This window comes from Pygocentrus nattereri, chromosome 6 (genome assembly GCF_015220715.1).
Source record: "Pygocentrus nattereri isolate fPygNat1 chromosome 6, fPygNat1.pri, whole genome shotgun sequence".
NCBI classification, from domain to species: Eukaryota; Metazoa; Chordata; class Actinopteri; order Characiformes; family Serrasalmidae; genus Pygocentrus; species Pygocentrus nattereri.
The window spans coordinates 48,663,163-48,680,876 of record NC_051216.1 but is presented as its reverse complement, the minus strand read 5'-3'; the positions used below and the strand labels follow the sequence as shown (position 1 = coordinate 48,680,876).

The window sequence follows — 17,714 nt, the reverse complement described above, 5'->3', positions numbered from 1 at the left end:
TGCTCAGGGCGGGGATATGCAAAGCAGAAAATATGTAAACATTAAAATAATGTCAAGTGTCTCTGTTTGGTATGAGCTGAAAAAGGACTGTTTGAAAAACATTAGGATTAAGATATAAAAATAATAGTAATGATAGTAGGAATAACACTCCTCTCCTATTGAACACCTTTAGATCCCATTAGGAAACCATCACATAGAATCAGAGCACCTGTTAAACCATTAGAGTCCTTTACACTGTATATATATATCACACTGTATATATTAGACCCTTATTAGTCCCACAGCGGGGAAATTCCACCTCCCCATTTAACCCATCAGTGAAGTGAAACTCCACATACACTCTAGTGAGCACACACACACTAGGGGGCAGTGAGCACACTTGCCCGGTGCGGTGGGCAGCCCAATCCACAGCGTCTGGGGAGCAGTTGGGGGTTAGGTGTCTTGCTCAAGGACACCTCAGTCATGGACTGTCAGCTCTGGGCATCAAACCGGCGACCTTCCAGTCACATGATGTCAAAACTGACATCATTTCATGTCTAATAAAAGCCAATTCTCCCTCAAATGATCTCAAATTTGAATAAAAATGTGTAAAAACTAACTAAGTTTTTAGTTTTTCAGGTTGAAGAACGACGTTGACTAGAAACGAAAAGGCATTTTGCGTGTTAGAATACTGCCCTGTGATGGACTGGCAGCCCGTCCTGCCCTCCGCCTGATGACCGCTGGGATAGGCTCCAGGTCTCCCCGTGACCCAGAAAGAGAAGCGGCTTAGAAGATGTGTGTGTCTGGAAAGCTTATGACCAAAGAGTCCCTGGCAGCCGTCCATCCAGGCACTGACCGGGCTGAGCCTGCTCTGCTTCTGAACTCAGACAGACGAGACCTTCTGCCAGGGGTTTAGTCACTGTGATTGTTGTCTGGCTGTACAGCCTTTTAAAGTAATCTGCCTCTCTATGTGAGCCTAATAGACGCAGTGCCTTTTAAGATTCCTTCTCCTTTCTGGAACGTCGTGTACTTTTGATTGTATTCAAAGGTGGCTTTCAAAATAAAGAGAGTGACGGGACGTCACTGACCAAGCTGAGCCCTGCTCGGCTTTCCAAACCAGACAAGACAAGGCCTTCTGCGGGCGGTGTGGACACAGGTCACCAGACAAGACAAGGCCTTCTGTGGGCAATGTGGACACAGGTCACCAGACAAGACAAGGCCTTCTGCGGGCGGTGTGGACACAGGTCACCAGACAAGACAAGGCCTTCTGTGGGCAGTGTGGACACAGGTCACCAGACAAGACGAGGCCTTCTGTGGGCAATGTGGACACAGGTCACCAGACAAGACAAGGCCTTCTGTGGGCAGTGTGGACACAGGTCACCAGACAAGACAAGGCCTTCTGTGGGCAGTGTGGACACAGGTCACCAGACAAGACAAGGCCTTCTGTGGGCAGTGTGGACACAGGTCACCAGACAAGACAAGGCCTTCTGTGGGCAGTGTGGACACAGGTCACCGGACAAGACAAGGCCTTCTGTGGGCAGTGTGGACACAGGTCACCAGACAAGACAAGGCCTTCTGTGGGCAGTGTCGACTGCCCTGTTGTGGCTCCACAGCTGAATCAGATCAGCAGGTAATAATAAAATAATCCTCCTCTACAGTAAAATAAAGCTCTGCTGATCCTTCAACACAGTTTAACAGTAAATGGTCTTAAACGCTGGAGTTAATGTAGAACTGCTGATTCACCCTTTAACCATGAAGATCAGCGCAGACGGCTGGTCACCATAGCAACGCAGACAGACGGACATCGATAATTTGGAGATGATCTGACTGATCAGCGTTTATAATCACTCCAGCTGGTTTCCTGATACGTTTAATCTATAATGAGAAACTGAAACACTAAAAAGTCGTGAAGCTGAAGTTTCTCACTCAGCAGCTTCTTATTCGAATTTTCCAGTTCCACCTTAAATAGTGCAGCAGTTACATGCTGACGCCTCAGACGCCATTTAAGGTGGAACGGAAAAATTCGAACAAGAAACTGGTGAATTAGAAGCGACTTCAGCCTCTGCTGGAGATGTGAGAGCAGCAGCTACAGCTGAGCTAAAACGAAAGCAGAGCAAGGTCAGTCTGGGTTCATTAGCATATATTCACACATATTTACAGCCCAGATGAGAAAGTGGACATAACGTGTTGTGGCTCCCACTGTGGGTGAATTTTTTTGAAAGGACAAAACGGCTCATGGTAACATTTGGGTTGCGACCCCTGGTTCAGACCCAGCTATTTTCTGTGATGGTGACCCGCTGAGGAACAACGTGCAGTAGCATGAGACGTGCTGGGTAATGCGCTGATCTCCTGGGGCTCAAACTCATACTCACCTCTGATGAACCTAACATGCCTCATTAAACTTGCTCTCAGCTGTCCACCTTATTCCCACGCCCCATGATGCTTATAACATCCCAGCATGACAGAAATGTGGAAATAAATCAAAATATAAATGTTTACATTGTTGGGAGGCTTGAATACCGGTGTGCTGAGGTCTGCAGCTTAACTGACGTGTAAACAGAGACCCGAACCTGCGTTAGTGAGAGGGTCCTGAGAGCTCGGCCCACACAGAGAACCTTAAAGATCATTACAGTAATGTCTAATGTAGAATCTGCTCCAGCCTCAGTGCTGCTCCCTGTATTCCCGCCATGGTACATTACATAAGCAGCACCCTTCACTGTGTGTATTATACTGTATGTGTTGTAATGTTTGAAGAAAAAACACATTGCATGGTTACAAATTAACCCCTGAATGGCCAAAGTGTATTACACACCTCTATAACCTAAGAACAGCTCAGTCAGTCTGCACTGCAGTCCCTGTAATTACTGAATAATAAGCCTTACTGTGTAATAAGCCTGGGATTTTAAGGGTTAACTATGAAGGCGTGTTATAAACTGTTAGTCCTGAATGAAGTCTTAAGTTTAGTAACTAAATTTGGAGTTTAAAGTGAGGCGTGAAATCCGGTGTCACTCTGCAGAGCCGGTCCTGGTGTTCCAGTAATCCACTGACCTTGTGCCACTGAGAGACTCTGTGGTCCTGGAGGTCGGCTGGTATTTTTAACAGTGGTGGTGTCGTTTACCGCCGCTCAGTGTTTCAGGCCAGGCGCCAGCTTGACGTGTCCAAACCATCCAAACCCTTCACAAGACATAATAGCTTTCTGTTTGTAGCCCTTCCTGTGAATCCTGTATTCATAACGCATTATAAAGGTGTTATGCAGCATACATGACCTTATAATACTGGGCCTAAGCTTGGATAGTTATAATGACATGCATAAGACTATATAAGGTAAAAGCGTATGACTTCATAAGGTCAGGCTCCATCGCTCCCGGAGCTGCTGGGGGTGGAGGTGACATTTGCCTGGATGCAGTTTGTTGTGATGCTGGATAACAAGCATTTACACTGGCAGTGTTTTATGAACGCAGATCGTAGCATATAAAACATTGTTTATAACCGTTGTTTATAAGCAATTATTAATCAAGCAACTATAATTAAGCGTATGGCAGGCGTTATGAGTGTTATGAGTGTTATGAGTTATGCATGCCATATAACACCTTATAAATGTATTTATAAAGCACAGTGAGCGCAGGGCTTATAGGAAGTGTTATCGCCTCTCAGTTTATTTTGTTATTTATTATTGTTTCAGGCTTTAGAACATCTAAAATCAGCAGTTTCATACCGCGCGAGTGCTTTTCTTACTTTCTTCACTTATTACTTCACATTACGTGTTATTGACAATAACGATGATAATAATAATAATATTAATAAGAATAATAAACGTTATGTTTATAACACGTTTCGTAGGTGGAAACTATCTATTACATTATGTCTATAGTATATCTTTTATATCATTATTATGAATAATAATAATTCATAAATGAGGAGACGCAGTTCAGCACTTTTCATGTAGAAGCTCCATTCCTGATGTGAATTCCTGATGCTCAGTGTTTCTGAGCCCCTCTAATCAGAGCAGGTCATTGATTAGACATCCTCGTTAGTGCGGTCAGGACAGCGTTCCTGTAAAACTGAGATCAGACTGGACTGGTCATCACGTTCTCTGCTGTGTTAATGTCCTGACCAGCCGCCTGATGCACAACAGTTATTCTCCAAATGAAGGCAGGCTGAATATAAACAGAGCAGGACAGTGGACCCCCAACCCCCCACCCTCCAGCCAGAAGCTCGCCTGGTATGATAACAGCGGCAGCTGCTAGCGCCTAGTTTGGAGATGAGGGTTCTGGTCTATTTGTAGAGTCGGGGAACTTCAGCTGGAGCTCTGCCTTGTTAAAAGTCCCCTGTAGGTATATTTTAATTTTATTTAACAAAGTTAAGCTGAAATAAAACCTCGTTATCGCTGGCCTAAACATTTAGACCATCGCATAAAGCTGCTACCTAGGTTCATTTAATGACTGGGTTCTAGCTAATGCCCAAGTTCCAGCCTTCTGCAATTAGTTTTTATTTAAAACGTTCATATTTCATTTGAAATAAACGTGATGGACTACGCTTGTCAGAGGCCCAGCCTCGTTAACTGATTTGGATTCGTGACTCACGCAGCAAACAGGAGGTTGTGGGTTTGAATCCCTGGACTTACTGGGCATTTCTGGCCTTCTGTTGTTTCAGGCTTGACATTGTATCAACAGAAGAACCTGTTTTTGGTGCCATATAGAACCATTTTACACATTTGTCACATCTGAAGATCCATTTCACAATGCAAAGAACCAATAAAGCATGCAAATGGTTCTGTGAGCTTTCAGAATTTTCTGTAAAATCATGGCTCAAAATGAAGGTTCTTCCAGGGTTCTTTAGCAAAGAAAATGGTTCTACATAGAACCATGATCACTCAAAGAGCCTTTTCCATGATTAAAGTGTTCTTCAGCTTGAAGGAGAATGTGTTGCAGAACTGTTAGAACTGTCCATAGAACTGTTCTCTGTACTAAAGAACCCTTAGAGGACCAGTGTGTATTTACTGTGGTTTCACAGCAGAACCACCACACCTGCATTCTGCGTTCTCCTCTGTTCTACAGCTGGGCTTAGGCAGCCGGGCTCTTACTTTGAAAGAGTGACCCAGCTTTCCAGAGAGGGGGGGGGAGGACAGGAGTGAGGGGGGGGGGGGGGGGGGAGGACAGGAGTGAGGAGGTGGGGACCTTCTCTGCTCAGAGCTGTTTCAGGGTGGCTGACAGGGACATTATTCTCTCTCTCAGTGGCCGAGATTTGTGGATTACCTCTGGATTCCTCTCACTCACCTCTCTGCTGTGGCACCGCTGGCTTAGTCGGACACCATGGAGGACCAGAACCAAGAGACTGAGGCCACACAGGGGGAGCTGAATGGGGTCCAGCATGGACAGAACGGCGGGGAGGCCAATGTGCCTCTCTCCACCTCTCCAAGGAGGCGTAGCGACGTCAAGGTCTACAAGGAGTTCTGTGACTTCTACGTGCGCTAGTGAGCCCCGATTTCCTCCTGTCCTCCTTAAAGACGTGTTCACTTCTTTATTTGCTGAAATGCTGAAGCAGAGGGTCAAACGGATGACCTGGTCATGTCAGCTGGTCAACTGGTCGCCAGGAAAGCAGCAGGAAAAATAAATGCTCAGGTACTTTACATGGGATCAGCTTAAAAAACAGGAAAAATAAAATAATAAAATAACAGCTGTAATAAAATAGCTGTGGCGTGTGCAGAAGTCTACACACCCTGTTAAGTATGTACTCATTAAACGTAACGTCTGTTCCTGGACCAACCTGCAGATTAGCTCCAGATCAACTGAGTGGCGACCAGTCTGGTCACTGATATGTGGCACGTTAACGCTGACCCTCACCCTGAGTGGGAGACACGGTGGATGAAGTGTTATTATTACATAAGTTGATTCCTGCGGAGCCTCGCTGGCGACGGTGTGTATGAATAAATTAATGTGTGGCTACAACTTAGTAAGGCATGATCTTATTCCCACGTCTTACTAAATCGTGGCCACGCATTAGGATCTCGTTCCCACGCATTAATAAGGCCACGCCTTATTTTTGACCTCTACATGACCTCTACATTCACTCGCTTTGCACCTCAACCTGTGTGTTTTGGCGATGAACCTCAGGAGCGGCCAGCTGCGGTCGGGGGAAGTGATTCAGCTCACAGTAATGAAAATACCTTAAAAAGTGCAGCTACTGCAGATTTAGAACATATACACACCGATCAGGCCGGACATTATGACCACCGCCTTGTTTCCACACTCACTGACCTGACATTGTGGTGGTGGTGGTGGTGGTGTGTTAGTGTGTGTTGCGCTGGTCTGAGTGGATCAGACACAGCAGTGCTGCCGGAGTTTTTAAACACCTCAGTGTCGCTGCTGAACCTAAAATATCCAGCCAGCAGCGTCCTGTGGGCGGCGTCCTGTGGGCGGCGTCCTGTGGGCGGCGTCCTGTGGGCGGCGTCCTGTGGGCAGCATCCTGTGGCCACTGATGAAGGACTAGAGGATGACCAACACAAACTGTGCAGCAGCAGATGAGCTGTCGTCTCTGACTTTACATCTACAAGGTGGACCGACCAGGTAGGAGTGTCTAATAGAGTGGACAGTGAGTGGACACAGTGTTTAAAAACTCCAGCAGCACTGCTGTGTCTGATCCACTCGCACCAGCACAACACACATTAACACACCACCACCACATCAGTGTTACTGCAGTGCTGAGAATGACCCACCACCCAAACAGTACCTGCTCTGTGAGGGTCCATGGGGGTCCTGACCACTGAAGAACAGGGTAACAGAGTATCAGAGAAACAGATGGACTACAGTCTGTAACTGTAGAACTACAAAGTGGAACTACAGGAACAAGGAGGTGGTCATGATGTTACGCCTCATTGGTGTAAATAGAAAAAACTCCTCTCTTATTAAAAGGTAAAAGTTCAGTCTCTGTGTTATTATTGTTGTTTTTTTCAGGTGCAGTCCTGAAATGCAGTCCTGTATTCCTGACCAAGTGCATGTCTGTTCCTCCCGCAGTAACATGGCGAACGCGCTGGCCAACGCCGTGTGTGAGCTCTGCAAGGCGGGCTTCTCCCCCGCGGAGAGGATCGTGAACAGTAACGGGGAGCTGTACCACGAGCAGTGCTTTGTGTGCGCTCAGTGCTTCCAGCAGTTTCCAGATGGACTGTTCTACGAGGTGCGGCTGCTCCTCCTCATCTGTCCTCGCTCAGCGTCATCACCAGAGCTGTAATCATGCAGGTGTATTGAGTAGATATCAGACAGCAGGTAGTGGCTCATTTAAAGGTGCTTAAAACCACTTAAAGGTGCTCTCATCAAAGAGGAACTCCAATTTTCGCCTTTCTCAAAGAGAAAAAATTCTAGATAATTGATTAGTTAAGATGTAAACAGAGCGGTTCAGGGCGGTTCTCTCCTGAGTCAGAACCGTTCCCAGTGGTGGTGATGGGAACCAGACTTCCCTCTAAAAGCTCCTACAGAAAGTTCCTACATGAACTGGTTCTGAATTCACTGCCTGATGACTGAGACGCTGTTTTATGAGAGTTTAGAGAACTTCAACTCCATTCATGGTGGAGGGAGACATGTAGGGCGCTGTGCGGCAAAATAGTCCCCAAAGAAAACTCATTATTCCAGATTTTCCACTGTTTTCCATCATCAACATTCCATATAAGCTCAGAAGAATCCATACATACAAGTAATACCTATACAAAATGTATAACCCAGTTAAAGAACAGTCCAGACAGAGGTCACTTCAGGTGTCTTAAAGCTGAAAACCCTGATCTGGACTTTAGCCAGTAGAGGAGTGGACGTTAACCGTGTCTTTGTGAAGACGTCTTTTTAAATGACCTCAGTTTTAAATGATCTGATTTGCTCTCCGCAGTTTGAGGACAGAAAGTACTGCGAGCACGATTTCCAGATGCTGTTTGCGCCCTGCTGTAATCAGTGTGGTGAGGATTTTCCTGAACTTATCAGTTCCTTTTAATGTCAGAACTGCGTGTTTTGGTGTCACACGCCTTCATATTGATCACAGGGGAGTTCATCATCGGCCGCGTCATCAAGGCCATGAACAACAGCTGGCATCCAAACTGCTTCTGCTGTGACATCTGCCAGGCTGTGCTCGCTGACGTCGGCTTTGCGAAGAACGCAGGCAGGTGAGTGAAGAACTTGGATTTGATGTACAGATGGACTTTTATTCACTTATTGAAGTTTATCTGAGCTGAAATAATGTCAGTAAACTGAGCAGAGCAAACCGAGGAGCTTGGAGGATGTGGGCACTGACAGCTGTGATTAAAGAAAGCATACAGCGAAAGCGCATGAAGCCAAATCTCTTATTGCGTGAACATTGAAAGACTCCAGGCTCAGTGAACAGCCTGTTTAATTCTGGTTCCGTTTCTCTTCCGAGTTCGTCCATAACGTGCAGCACTGTGTGAAAGTCAGAGACCACAGTTCATTCAGTCAAAACAGCCGTTAAGTCCAAGTTTTAGTTCTATTCAGGAGGCTGTCGACATCAGATACGCAGTACATGCAGCGGTTAAACAGTGCTCTGACAGAAATGAAGGTGCTAGACTGTCACTGGGGTGGAGCCCTCAAGGCTCCATCTCAGTGCCTTCAGTCAGGGAACATAACTGAAGATGTACTGACTCCACACACCCCGCCTTGCCTCGCCTCCAGGCTTTTACTCTACTGCTCTGTTTTAAAACATTCGGTTATGAAAAGGAACAAACACCAACTTTTAACCTGGAAACACTGATTTAAGCTCCACAATCAGACCTTAGAACCACTGTAGAACCTTTGAGGGAACATTTACACTGACTGGGCCTTGAACAGAACCTTCATTTCTCACAGTGTAACATGAGCATGTTTGCTTTATTCACATACATCCAGAGGTGTAAAATTCAGGTCCAGAAAGTGAAAATCCTTCCCAGGATTTTGTTCCAACTGCCTGGACAGCTCTGCTGGTGATTCTATCTAACTAGAGAAGTCAGGCAGTTGGAACTAAATCCTGGGAAGGATTTTCACTTTCTGGACCTGAATTTTACACCTCTGCATAGATCTGTGAGAGAGAGGAGAACATCAAGCTGCTTCAGATCTGAAGACATCCACAGGTGTCTCTGTCCATCCTTCCACTGTGAGAAGACCACTCAGCGCTGTGGGTCTGAAAGGATGAGAAAACCATTACATCTCCCGCTCAGTGGGCTTTCCAGTGCTAAATAGTGTGAGACTGAGTGCAGGACACAATCGATTACCGCAACACATAGCAACAATCTGATTGGCTGCCGCTCAGTCAATTTGCATAACGTTTGTCCAGAACGAGAGAACCGAGGACGTGTATCAGGTGCTCCGATGTGTCGATTATGAGTGTATATGTTTGTCTCCTGCCTCGTTACAGTTCAGTATGACTCAATGTATTGTATTCTACCTTACACACATCGGGCCTCATTCTCCAGCGCTTCTTAAGAAGAAGTTCCTTGTTAAACCCACTGACACGGTTCTGATGAAGATCCTGACTCTCTAAGGTTCTCTATGTGGGGTTTGTTCTGAGGTAAGAACAGAACCTACACACACTCGAGAGCACAGAGGTGAGAACCGTTCTGCGCTTTAAGAACACGACAGGAACCGGACGCAGACTTTTTCTCAGGACCTTCATCATCAACACACTTAAGACCAGACTCAGGAGGATACCGGAGAAGGAGGCCCGGTGATCTGTGTGTAGACACACGAGAGCTCAGAGGGAAGCTTGGTCATCCCATTTAACAGCACTTAATGACTGTCTGGGGATAAAAGACACCAGTTGATCGAGCTTTGAAAGCAGAAACTCTTTCATGCTGCAGTTATACGAGTCTTTAGCTGCACCACCAAAGGGGCCCTCAGTGCTGCGTTTTGCCCATGTCTTCAGGGGCTGACCGCAGGAAGGCCAGCCAGGCGTCCACGCTCAGAATGTCTCCGGCTGTTGTCATGTTGAAATAAGCAGTGGTGTCCCATCTCGGCAGAGGGCAGAGATGGAGGGCAGCATATTTTGCTCAAAAATGTGTTCAGCATTAATGGCGCCTTCACAGATGAGCAAGTTACCACTGATACCCCCCAGAATCACAGACACTGGCTTTGGAACTCTATGCTGGGAACAATCTGATGGTCTTTTGCTTCGGTGAGCTGGACAGACGTCCCTTACTTTCCTGAACCGTCTGACAGTTTTAGTTGTCAGACCACAGACTGAATTTGGGAGGTTTGGGAAAATATTGTTAAAAATCACAAAGCAGGTTTCCTGATAAGAGTGGGAGCTATAATAACAGCAAAGGGTGGCAGGGAACACAATACGTACTGAAACAGTGTTCTGTAATGTTCTGCTAAATATGTGTTCTCTTGTTTTTCCTGATGCTGAAAAAGATCCTCTACTTAATGTCCATTTTAATTAGTTAAACTTTTTCACAGAGCTGTTTATGGTGTTCACGGGTTTAGGGAACTGAGTCCAGCACAGCTCGAGGATTTTCCTGCCCTGGCACATCATTTAAACCAGGTGGTTACCTGATGAGTTGAATGAGGTGTGCCTGAATAGGAGGTTCGCCGGCTGTGTGGACGAGGCTCCTCGTCCTGGTAGAACAGCGTCTCTAAATGACCTGACGTTTGTGTAATGATGCTTCAACTTCCCACAGACACTTGTGTCGTCCGTGCCACAACCGTGAGAGAGCCTGCAGCCTTGGCAAGTACATCTGTCAGAAGTGTCACGCCATCATTGATGAACAGCCCCTGGTCTTCAAGAGTGACCCCTACCACCCAGACCACTTTAGCTGCAGCAACTGTGGGTGAGTGTCCACATTCAGCTTTTTAAAGGCAGGAGGAGCACAGGCTCTCTGCTGGACTCCCATGAGACCAGACCGGCATTTTCACTGTCTAGAAGTTCAATCGCTTGATGTAATGATCAGGGCACAGAGGCTGGCCGCCTGAGCTGAGTGGCTTTATTAGGAGAGATCCACACGTCTGGAATGAAGCAGTGCATAATGGGGCAGGTCCAAAGAGAGTCTCCCCACAGCGAGGAGACACTGCCGGAGCTGGAGGAACGTAATTTCACTCCACTGTGTACTTGTACAATAAAAGCCTCTTGACTTGACTTGACTTGACTTGACTTGACTTGACTATGTTCACATTAGGCTGAAGTGGCACAAATTCCACCACTTCTTCTAAAACTTCTACCCTAATGCTCCACCCTATAGAAACGTACTGGGAACCAGACGTCTGAACAAGTGTTCAACGTCTCTAAAAGCCCCTCACAGAGCAATTAAATGAAAGAGTTGTTATTCAATGTGTGAACCATCATGCTAGAGAGATCGGATCTGAGAGAAAAATCAGATTCGAGCGTTGAGGCTGAAATGTGAGCAGAGCCTCTGTGACTCCTGGCGTTTGGAGGTGAGGTGCTCAGGTGTTCAGAATCAGGTTATTAGTATTTATTAACATTTACAACCACATCATCAACACCACACAGCGCAGGCTGAAGGTGGGATATTAGTGGAGTTCCCCTTTAAGGCTGTTATCCACCTTATTTCTCTGCCCTTATGATCATTGGAGAGATTTATGGACAAACGGACGTGTTAAATGCTACACAGGGCAGAGATTTCAGCAATAACTAGCTTTTGAGCTGCCTTACGTGTTCTTTGCAGCACTGCGCTTTCTAGAGGAGTTTATGCTGTTCTTGTTGGCTGCAGTGGCAGCTGTAAACTTCATGTTGGGTCAGAAAGTCTCAGAGACGGTAAATGGTTCCTTGACTTACCTAAAACAGTGAAGAACTGCCAGATATTCCAGCCATAATCTTGAAACACAGGTGTCACATGAAAATAAATCAAGGTGGTGTTATGTGGGCTGTTCTGACGCTGCTGGGGAAACTCTGTCCACAGTAAGGAGCTGACCGCTGATGCCAGAGAGCTAAAAAACGAGCTGTACTGCCTGCCGTGCCATGACAAGATGGGTGTGCCGATCTGCGGCGCCTGCAGGAGGCCTATCGAGGGCAGGGTGGTGAACGCGATGGGCAAGCAGTGGCATGTGGAGGTGACCACGCCGTTCGGTTCACACAGTGGCTGGAGTAGTGGATGTGTTTGTCATATGGGCCCTTTGAGCCTCGGATAGATAGATATTGATAAGAAACACCGAGTTTAAAGGTAAAAAAGTTGTCAACAGCGACCTCTTGTGGTCAACTAGAAAGCTCCACATGACCTTAGGCTACAAAGAGTTTTTTAAGCCTTGAAGAGTCAGTAAGAGCGTCTGTCCTGCTGGGACGCTTATTTTGGTTGCACTTTACAGAATAAGTGGGAACAACTGATCTGATTACAGATTAAATATGATAAATGAGAGGGACTGTCGCAGATGCCTGGTTTATATTTTTTAATTCTTAAACATCTCTTGCATTTCCAGCCAGTGTTTTTCTGGGTCACTAGTTTGTAAGAGGCCCTTGAGGAATATCTGGTGGGTAACGAGTGGCCCCAAGCCTCAGTTTATATCAGTGTAACTCCTTAAAATCACAGACTTATTACATTCAATAACTACAGGGACTTCAACGCCAGCGGGGCTCCGCTATTACTAATTATGGAAGTGTGTAATAAACGTTGGGCGTGTGTGTGTGTGTGTGTGTGTGTGTGTGTGTGTGTGTGTTTATTTGCAGCATTTTGTCTGTGCTAGGTGTGAAAAACCCTTCCTGGGTCATCGTCATTATGAGCGCAAAGGCCAGGCCTACTGTGAGACTCACTACAATCAGGTAAAACAACAAACCCTCTGACCTGAACGTGTAAATTAGGACTCTTTCTTTGTTCTTTTGTCTTTAAAAGACATTTTTAAATCAAACGTTTAAGCGGGCGACACAGCCGTGTCTGTACTGGGTGAAATTCAGGGCCGTGTTGTTTGACACAGACGTGTAAAGAGAGATGGAGGTGAAGGTCTGCAGGTTGTTTGCTTGTGCAGAGAGACAGAGGCTCTGATTTGAACTGTAACTACCGTCATTTCAGCTCTTCGGAGACGTCTGTCACCACTGTAACCACGTCATCGAAGGAGAAGGTAGGACACCAAACTGAGAAGCTGCTTCTTTGATCCTGTGATTTCATTGATCATAAACAATAACTGCACTTTAAAAATGAAGGCAGAAGCTGCTTTGAAGTGTTTGTGGGATTTGAAGTGCGTGTCTGTTCGTCTGTGTTACTTCTCTCTGCTTTATTTGATTGACAGAATGTATTTGACTGAGGAAAATCAGTGGACCTGCTTGTTTCTATGTGGCCAGAATAATCAGCATGATTGATCGACAGCGTTTCAGTCTAATTCCTGTAGTGGAAGTGAGCCGCACTCCTCAAAATTCAGCTATTTATGTCATTTGGTGATTCCAGTTTGTTCCTCCAAGACGTGGCGAGATGAAAGAAAACCAGTTGTGCTGAGAAACAGAATGTTTGAACATAAACATGCTTTGATAATTGAACTGAACTGCTGTAGTTTAATGAAACAGGGTTTAGGGGCGGGGCCTAGCTGCTTTACTCTGCTGTCAGAGTCCAGTGATGTGTGATATGTGAGACCCTGAGTTTGATCACATTAGTGAATTTGCCTCTGCTGGATTATTGAGTTCCAGCTCAACACGGATCAAAACGGCAACATTAGTCTTGTTTATTTCAGTGAGTAAAGCAGGAAACACGTTTTGGTCGTGCAGTGCAGGACGGTGGTTCTGTTGTTTATCGTGTGGATCACATGACGGATGATTTCAGCCAATAAAGTGTTCAGTAGCAGAAAAATACAAAGAATGAAAAGTCAAGAAGTGTAAACTCTACAAACTTCGCCTGCGTCTGTCGACGAAAGGCGGAGACGTACGTGGGCGAGGCTTAAACAGGGTGGGCAGGCAGGCAGAGGGTCTGAGCACGAATGTCCAAAGGGGCCAGGCAGAAGGGCGAAAACGAGAAAACAAACCGGGAGAACCTCACAGAACAAAAGGCCCAGTAATGACGGTCAGTCGGACACAGAACTTCACTACACACCTGAGCTAAAAGCCCAGCGCTTCACACTGACACTGACACACATGACCAGAGTAGCAGCGGCCCAGAGTCGGTGATCAGGTGGCGCTGAACGTGGACAGGTGGATTACATGGAGTCAGGTGAGCTCCCAGAGGATTGTGGGAGTCGGAGATGGAGTGAGAGGTGGAGGCAGGGAGGGAGGTGACAGCAGGATGTCCAGTGTTGAGAAGAGTGAGCAGACGTTGTTCTGCAGGTTGAGTCGTGTGGTTTTCAGGGCCGTTCTCTGCTCTTTCAGTCGTCTCAGCGCTGAATAAGGCCTGGTGCATCGGCTGCTTCGCCTGCTCCACCTGCAGCACCAAACTGACCCTCAAGTAAGTCCCTTTAGTCCTGCATGCTACCTAGAACCACACGGCTGTGCACTGACATGATAACACCTACACTTTATTATCTAGAACGTCCTTTTCTGCTGATGACTGTGATTAATCCAGTGTTTAATAATGCAGATTTGATAACATAATTATGCATATTTTAGACAGGATCTAGACCTGAATGCCTGTTTAAACCTTCACTGCTCACCTTTTTAACAGCACTTTGTTGAAGGATAAGCAGCTCAGTTCCAGCAGAACTGACCGTCTGCATACAGCACCGCTCCTTTAATGAGCTACAGTGTCCAGTATAAGCTACACTGCGTACTCTGTAGTTCCTGACACATTTAAAACCAGAGGAAATGAGATCCGGTCAGGATCTGGACACACAAGCTACATCAGAAATGAGCAGTGTCCGGATTAGACGGTGATCAGACCACCTCAAGATGACGCTGTGATCAGTGGAACCAGATCCACAGCGTCTGATCTAAAGTGAACAGAATTATAGGGATTGCTCTCTTAGCTGCTGGAAATCTCTACTTTCTGTGACAAATCGGTCAAGAAAGTCTAATCTTCTGTGTTTGCTGTCCACCCACTGGCCACACAACAGCCCCACGACGCAGCGTTACCGGGAGCTGAGACTTCAGTCTGTATAATAAGCCGATTGATTCTAATCCTTTAGAAAGCACTGAGGGGTCCCAGACTGCAGCACAGAGCCTGAAGAGTTTGAAAAGTGGAAATAAGTGAACATCCTCGACAAACTCGAACAAACTCGAACAAACTCGAACAAACTCGAACACGACAAGTTTTAAAGTTTAATATGTTGGAAAAAAATAAACATGAAATACATGAAGAGCCTTAAGTTTCATGTTTTTTCATGTTAAATTTAGCTTTAACAGTCATTTTGCACTTAAATGTGCAGAAGTGTGATCTCTGTACAGAAACATGTTGAGAGGTTGAGAAACGTGTGGACCGCTTGTGTCACTCCACCCAGTAAAAGTCCCTTTGGAGCTTAAAATAAAGCAGAGCAAACCAGCTGCATCAGTTCTGTGAGAGCTGTTTCAGCGTAGAACACCGGCACTCAGGAGACGTGGCTTTATTAACTTTATTATCATCTAATACTGCCGTACTGTGGGCGGATACAGGCCTATAGGGAAAAATCCCAATATTGAATGTGATCAATAATCACCCAGACTTTGTCCCACTGTAGAAATCCTTCTGTTTGACCACTCGTATCTCTCCACACTGGAAACCTCACAGGGATAAGTTTGTGGAGCTGGATCTGAAGCCTGTGTGTAAGCAGTGCTATGAAAGAATGCCGGAGGAGCTGAGGCGCCGCTTGGCCAAACGGGAGCACGACTCCAAGGACAGGAAAAAGAAGATGGGCATCTGTCTGTGACTGTTCACCGACAGGTTAGTGAGGTCTTCCTCTTCCTCAGTCAGGTTTACTCTGGTCTTACTAACTTCACACACTGTGTTTAAAAATGACGACAAACCCAGTTCCAAAAGCATCGGGGCAGTAAAACAGCGCTGTGATCGCTTTTATAAACAAAGCTCAGTCTAAACTGACGCCTGCAACACATTCCCAAAAGGAACAGGAGGCTCACCTCTGGGCTACACCAGCTTTCCTTTAGCAGCACTTAATGACGGCAGCTAAAAGGCTGCATATCGTTTCTGTCCAATGAAAAACAAGTATCTCCAAAACAGTAACTTTACAGGAGAGGCCAAAAACATGCTTTACTTTTAATGGAAGTCAATGGAAAACGTTTTTATTCTAAGCAATTCTGCAGCATTTCTATTTATCCAGTCATCATGAAATTTTCACACAATGTAAAGGAGCAGATGAGCTCAAATGACGCAGAAATGTGAAAATCCCAAAAAATGGAGATGCGTGTTTTTCACTGGACAGTGACGATATGTTGCTCAGTGTAAATCGTGGTTTCACAGATTATTCACTGGAAGGCCATTACAACATCCATTATACCCATCAACAGTCCGAAAGACTGACCACTACATATGTTTCCACTGAGCATCAGTCCATTTCAGATGAGCTCAAGCCCAGAGAAGGCGGCAGTGTTTCTGGACATTGCTGAATTATGACTTCCACTGTGTACAGTACAGCCCGAACCTGCAGCAATGGACGGTGTTTACTGACATCACTGTGTCCGAGCATTTTAGCTCCTGTCCCAGCTTTTCTGGAATTGGGTTTGTACAATATCACGAATGAATTTTTTCCAGTGCCCTACCAATTCCATGTTTTCCTATTTTTCAGGAGTGGTGCAGTTCTGTCTTGGAAGCGCCTCGTTATTATCAAGGACAGATATTTGTGATATTTGTTATTTTGTACTGGTCTGTTCTGCCTCGTGTGCCGGGTGCAGCAAAAGATGAATGAGGGTGTAGAGTGTGTGGAAAATGGAAAACAGGCATAGTATTTGTAGTGACCACAAATCAGTGTTTGATCCACAAATGAGAGCAAATATATGGAAAGTTGCAATGAGTGACTGTAAAGAAGTGCAAGGAGTGTTTTAATATTATTCTGACTTGCATGTTTTTTACCTCAGTGCTGCACTGTTTTCATTTTTACCCAATCATGTGACACTTCTAACCACTTTTTGGGTGATAATCAATTAAACACACGATGCCCATATAAGGAGTTCTCTTAAAGTCTGTCTGCTTATACTTAGAAAATAAATGACATTCTTGAAAAAACACCTTTTTTTCCACTCCAATAAACAAAAATGTTCAAAGCTTGATTTGTTTTGTTCTACAGTTTGTACATTTGTCCTTCAAATGTCTGGGTTTCTAAATTATGCTGCTGTTAATGAGTCGAAATCCAATTATTGATAGAAAGAAAGAAACACAACACTGATGCATATTCATCTGACATCACCTTGTGGTCATGAGGGACAGGAGTGACAGGGACAGGAGGGACAGGGACAGGAGGGACAGGGACAGGAGTGAAGCCTCAATGAGCCTCAATCACGTATTAACGTGGCTAAATGAAAGCTCCGCCCACGGACTAAATCTCTTGGTATTGATGTGAAAACGCGAGGCACCGTTTTCTGAGGTTTTCATTGAAAAATGAAACTCATAATAAATGTACAGTGGAGCTTGAAAGTCGTAACAGTAGATAAATAAAACTAAACTAAACAAACAAGATAAAAATATCAGACGTGGTCTTTTATGTTCTGAGGAAAACGGTCCAGTATTTCAGATCTGGGAGTGGCAGACGAATGTGACCCTTTGCTTTCAGTATCTGGTTTGACCCCCTCGAGAAGCCAAAACCGCAGCTAAATGTTTCCGGTGACCGTTGACCATTCCTGATCGGCTCGGTGGAGTTTCAGCCTCTCCGTACAAAACAGCTTCAGCTCTGTTACGTTGGTGACTTTCCTCCATTGAACTGCTG

At 45.6% G+C, this 17,714-nt stretch overlaps 1 protein-coding gene across 2 annotated transcripts; it reads left to right on the top strand.

Annotated features, from left to right (window-relative positions):
* Positions 1-5,143: 5,143 nt before the first annotated feature.
* LOC108440488 (LIM and senescent cell antigen-like-containing domain protein 1) lies at positions 5,144-17,061 on the top strand. Of its 2 annotated transcripts, none has more exons than XM_017719364.2 (11): positions 5,144-5,452; positions 6,993-7,152; positions 7,852-7,918; positions 8,002-8,122; positions 10,622-10,771; positions 11,858-12,008; positions 12,619-12,711; positions 12,959-13,007; positions 14,239-14,314; positions 15,569-15,721; positions 16,581-17,061. In XM_017719364.2, the coding sequence occupies exons 1-10, from the start codon at positions 5,292-5,294 to the stop codon at positions 15,705-15,707; spliced, it is 1,167 nt and encodes a 388-aa protein (XP_017574853.1). In that variant the 5' UTR covers positions 5,144-5,291; the 3' UTR covers positions 15,708-15,721; positions 16,581-17,061. The 2 variants fall into 2 exon arrangements, with proteins under 2 accessions (XP_017574853.1, XP_017574854.1); XM_017719365.2 differs by lacking the exon at positions 5,144-5,452 and adding an exon at positions 6,806-6,890.
* Positions 17,062-17,714: the final 653 nt, after the last annotated feature.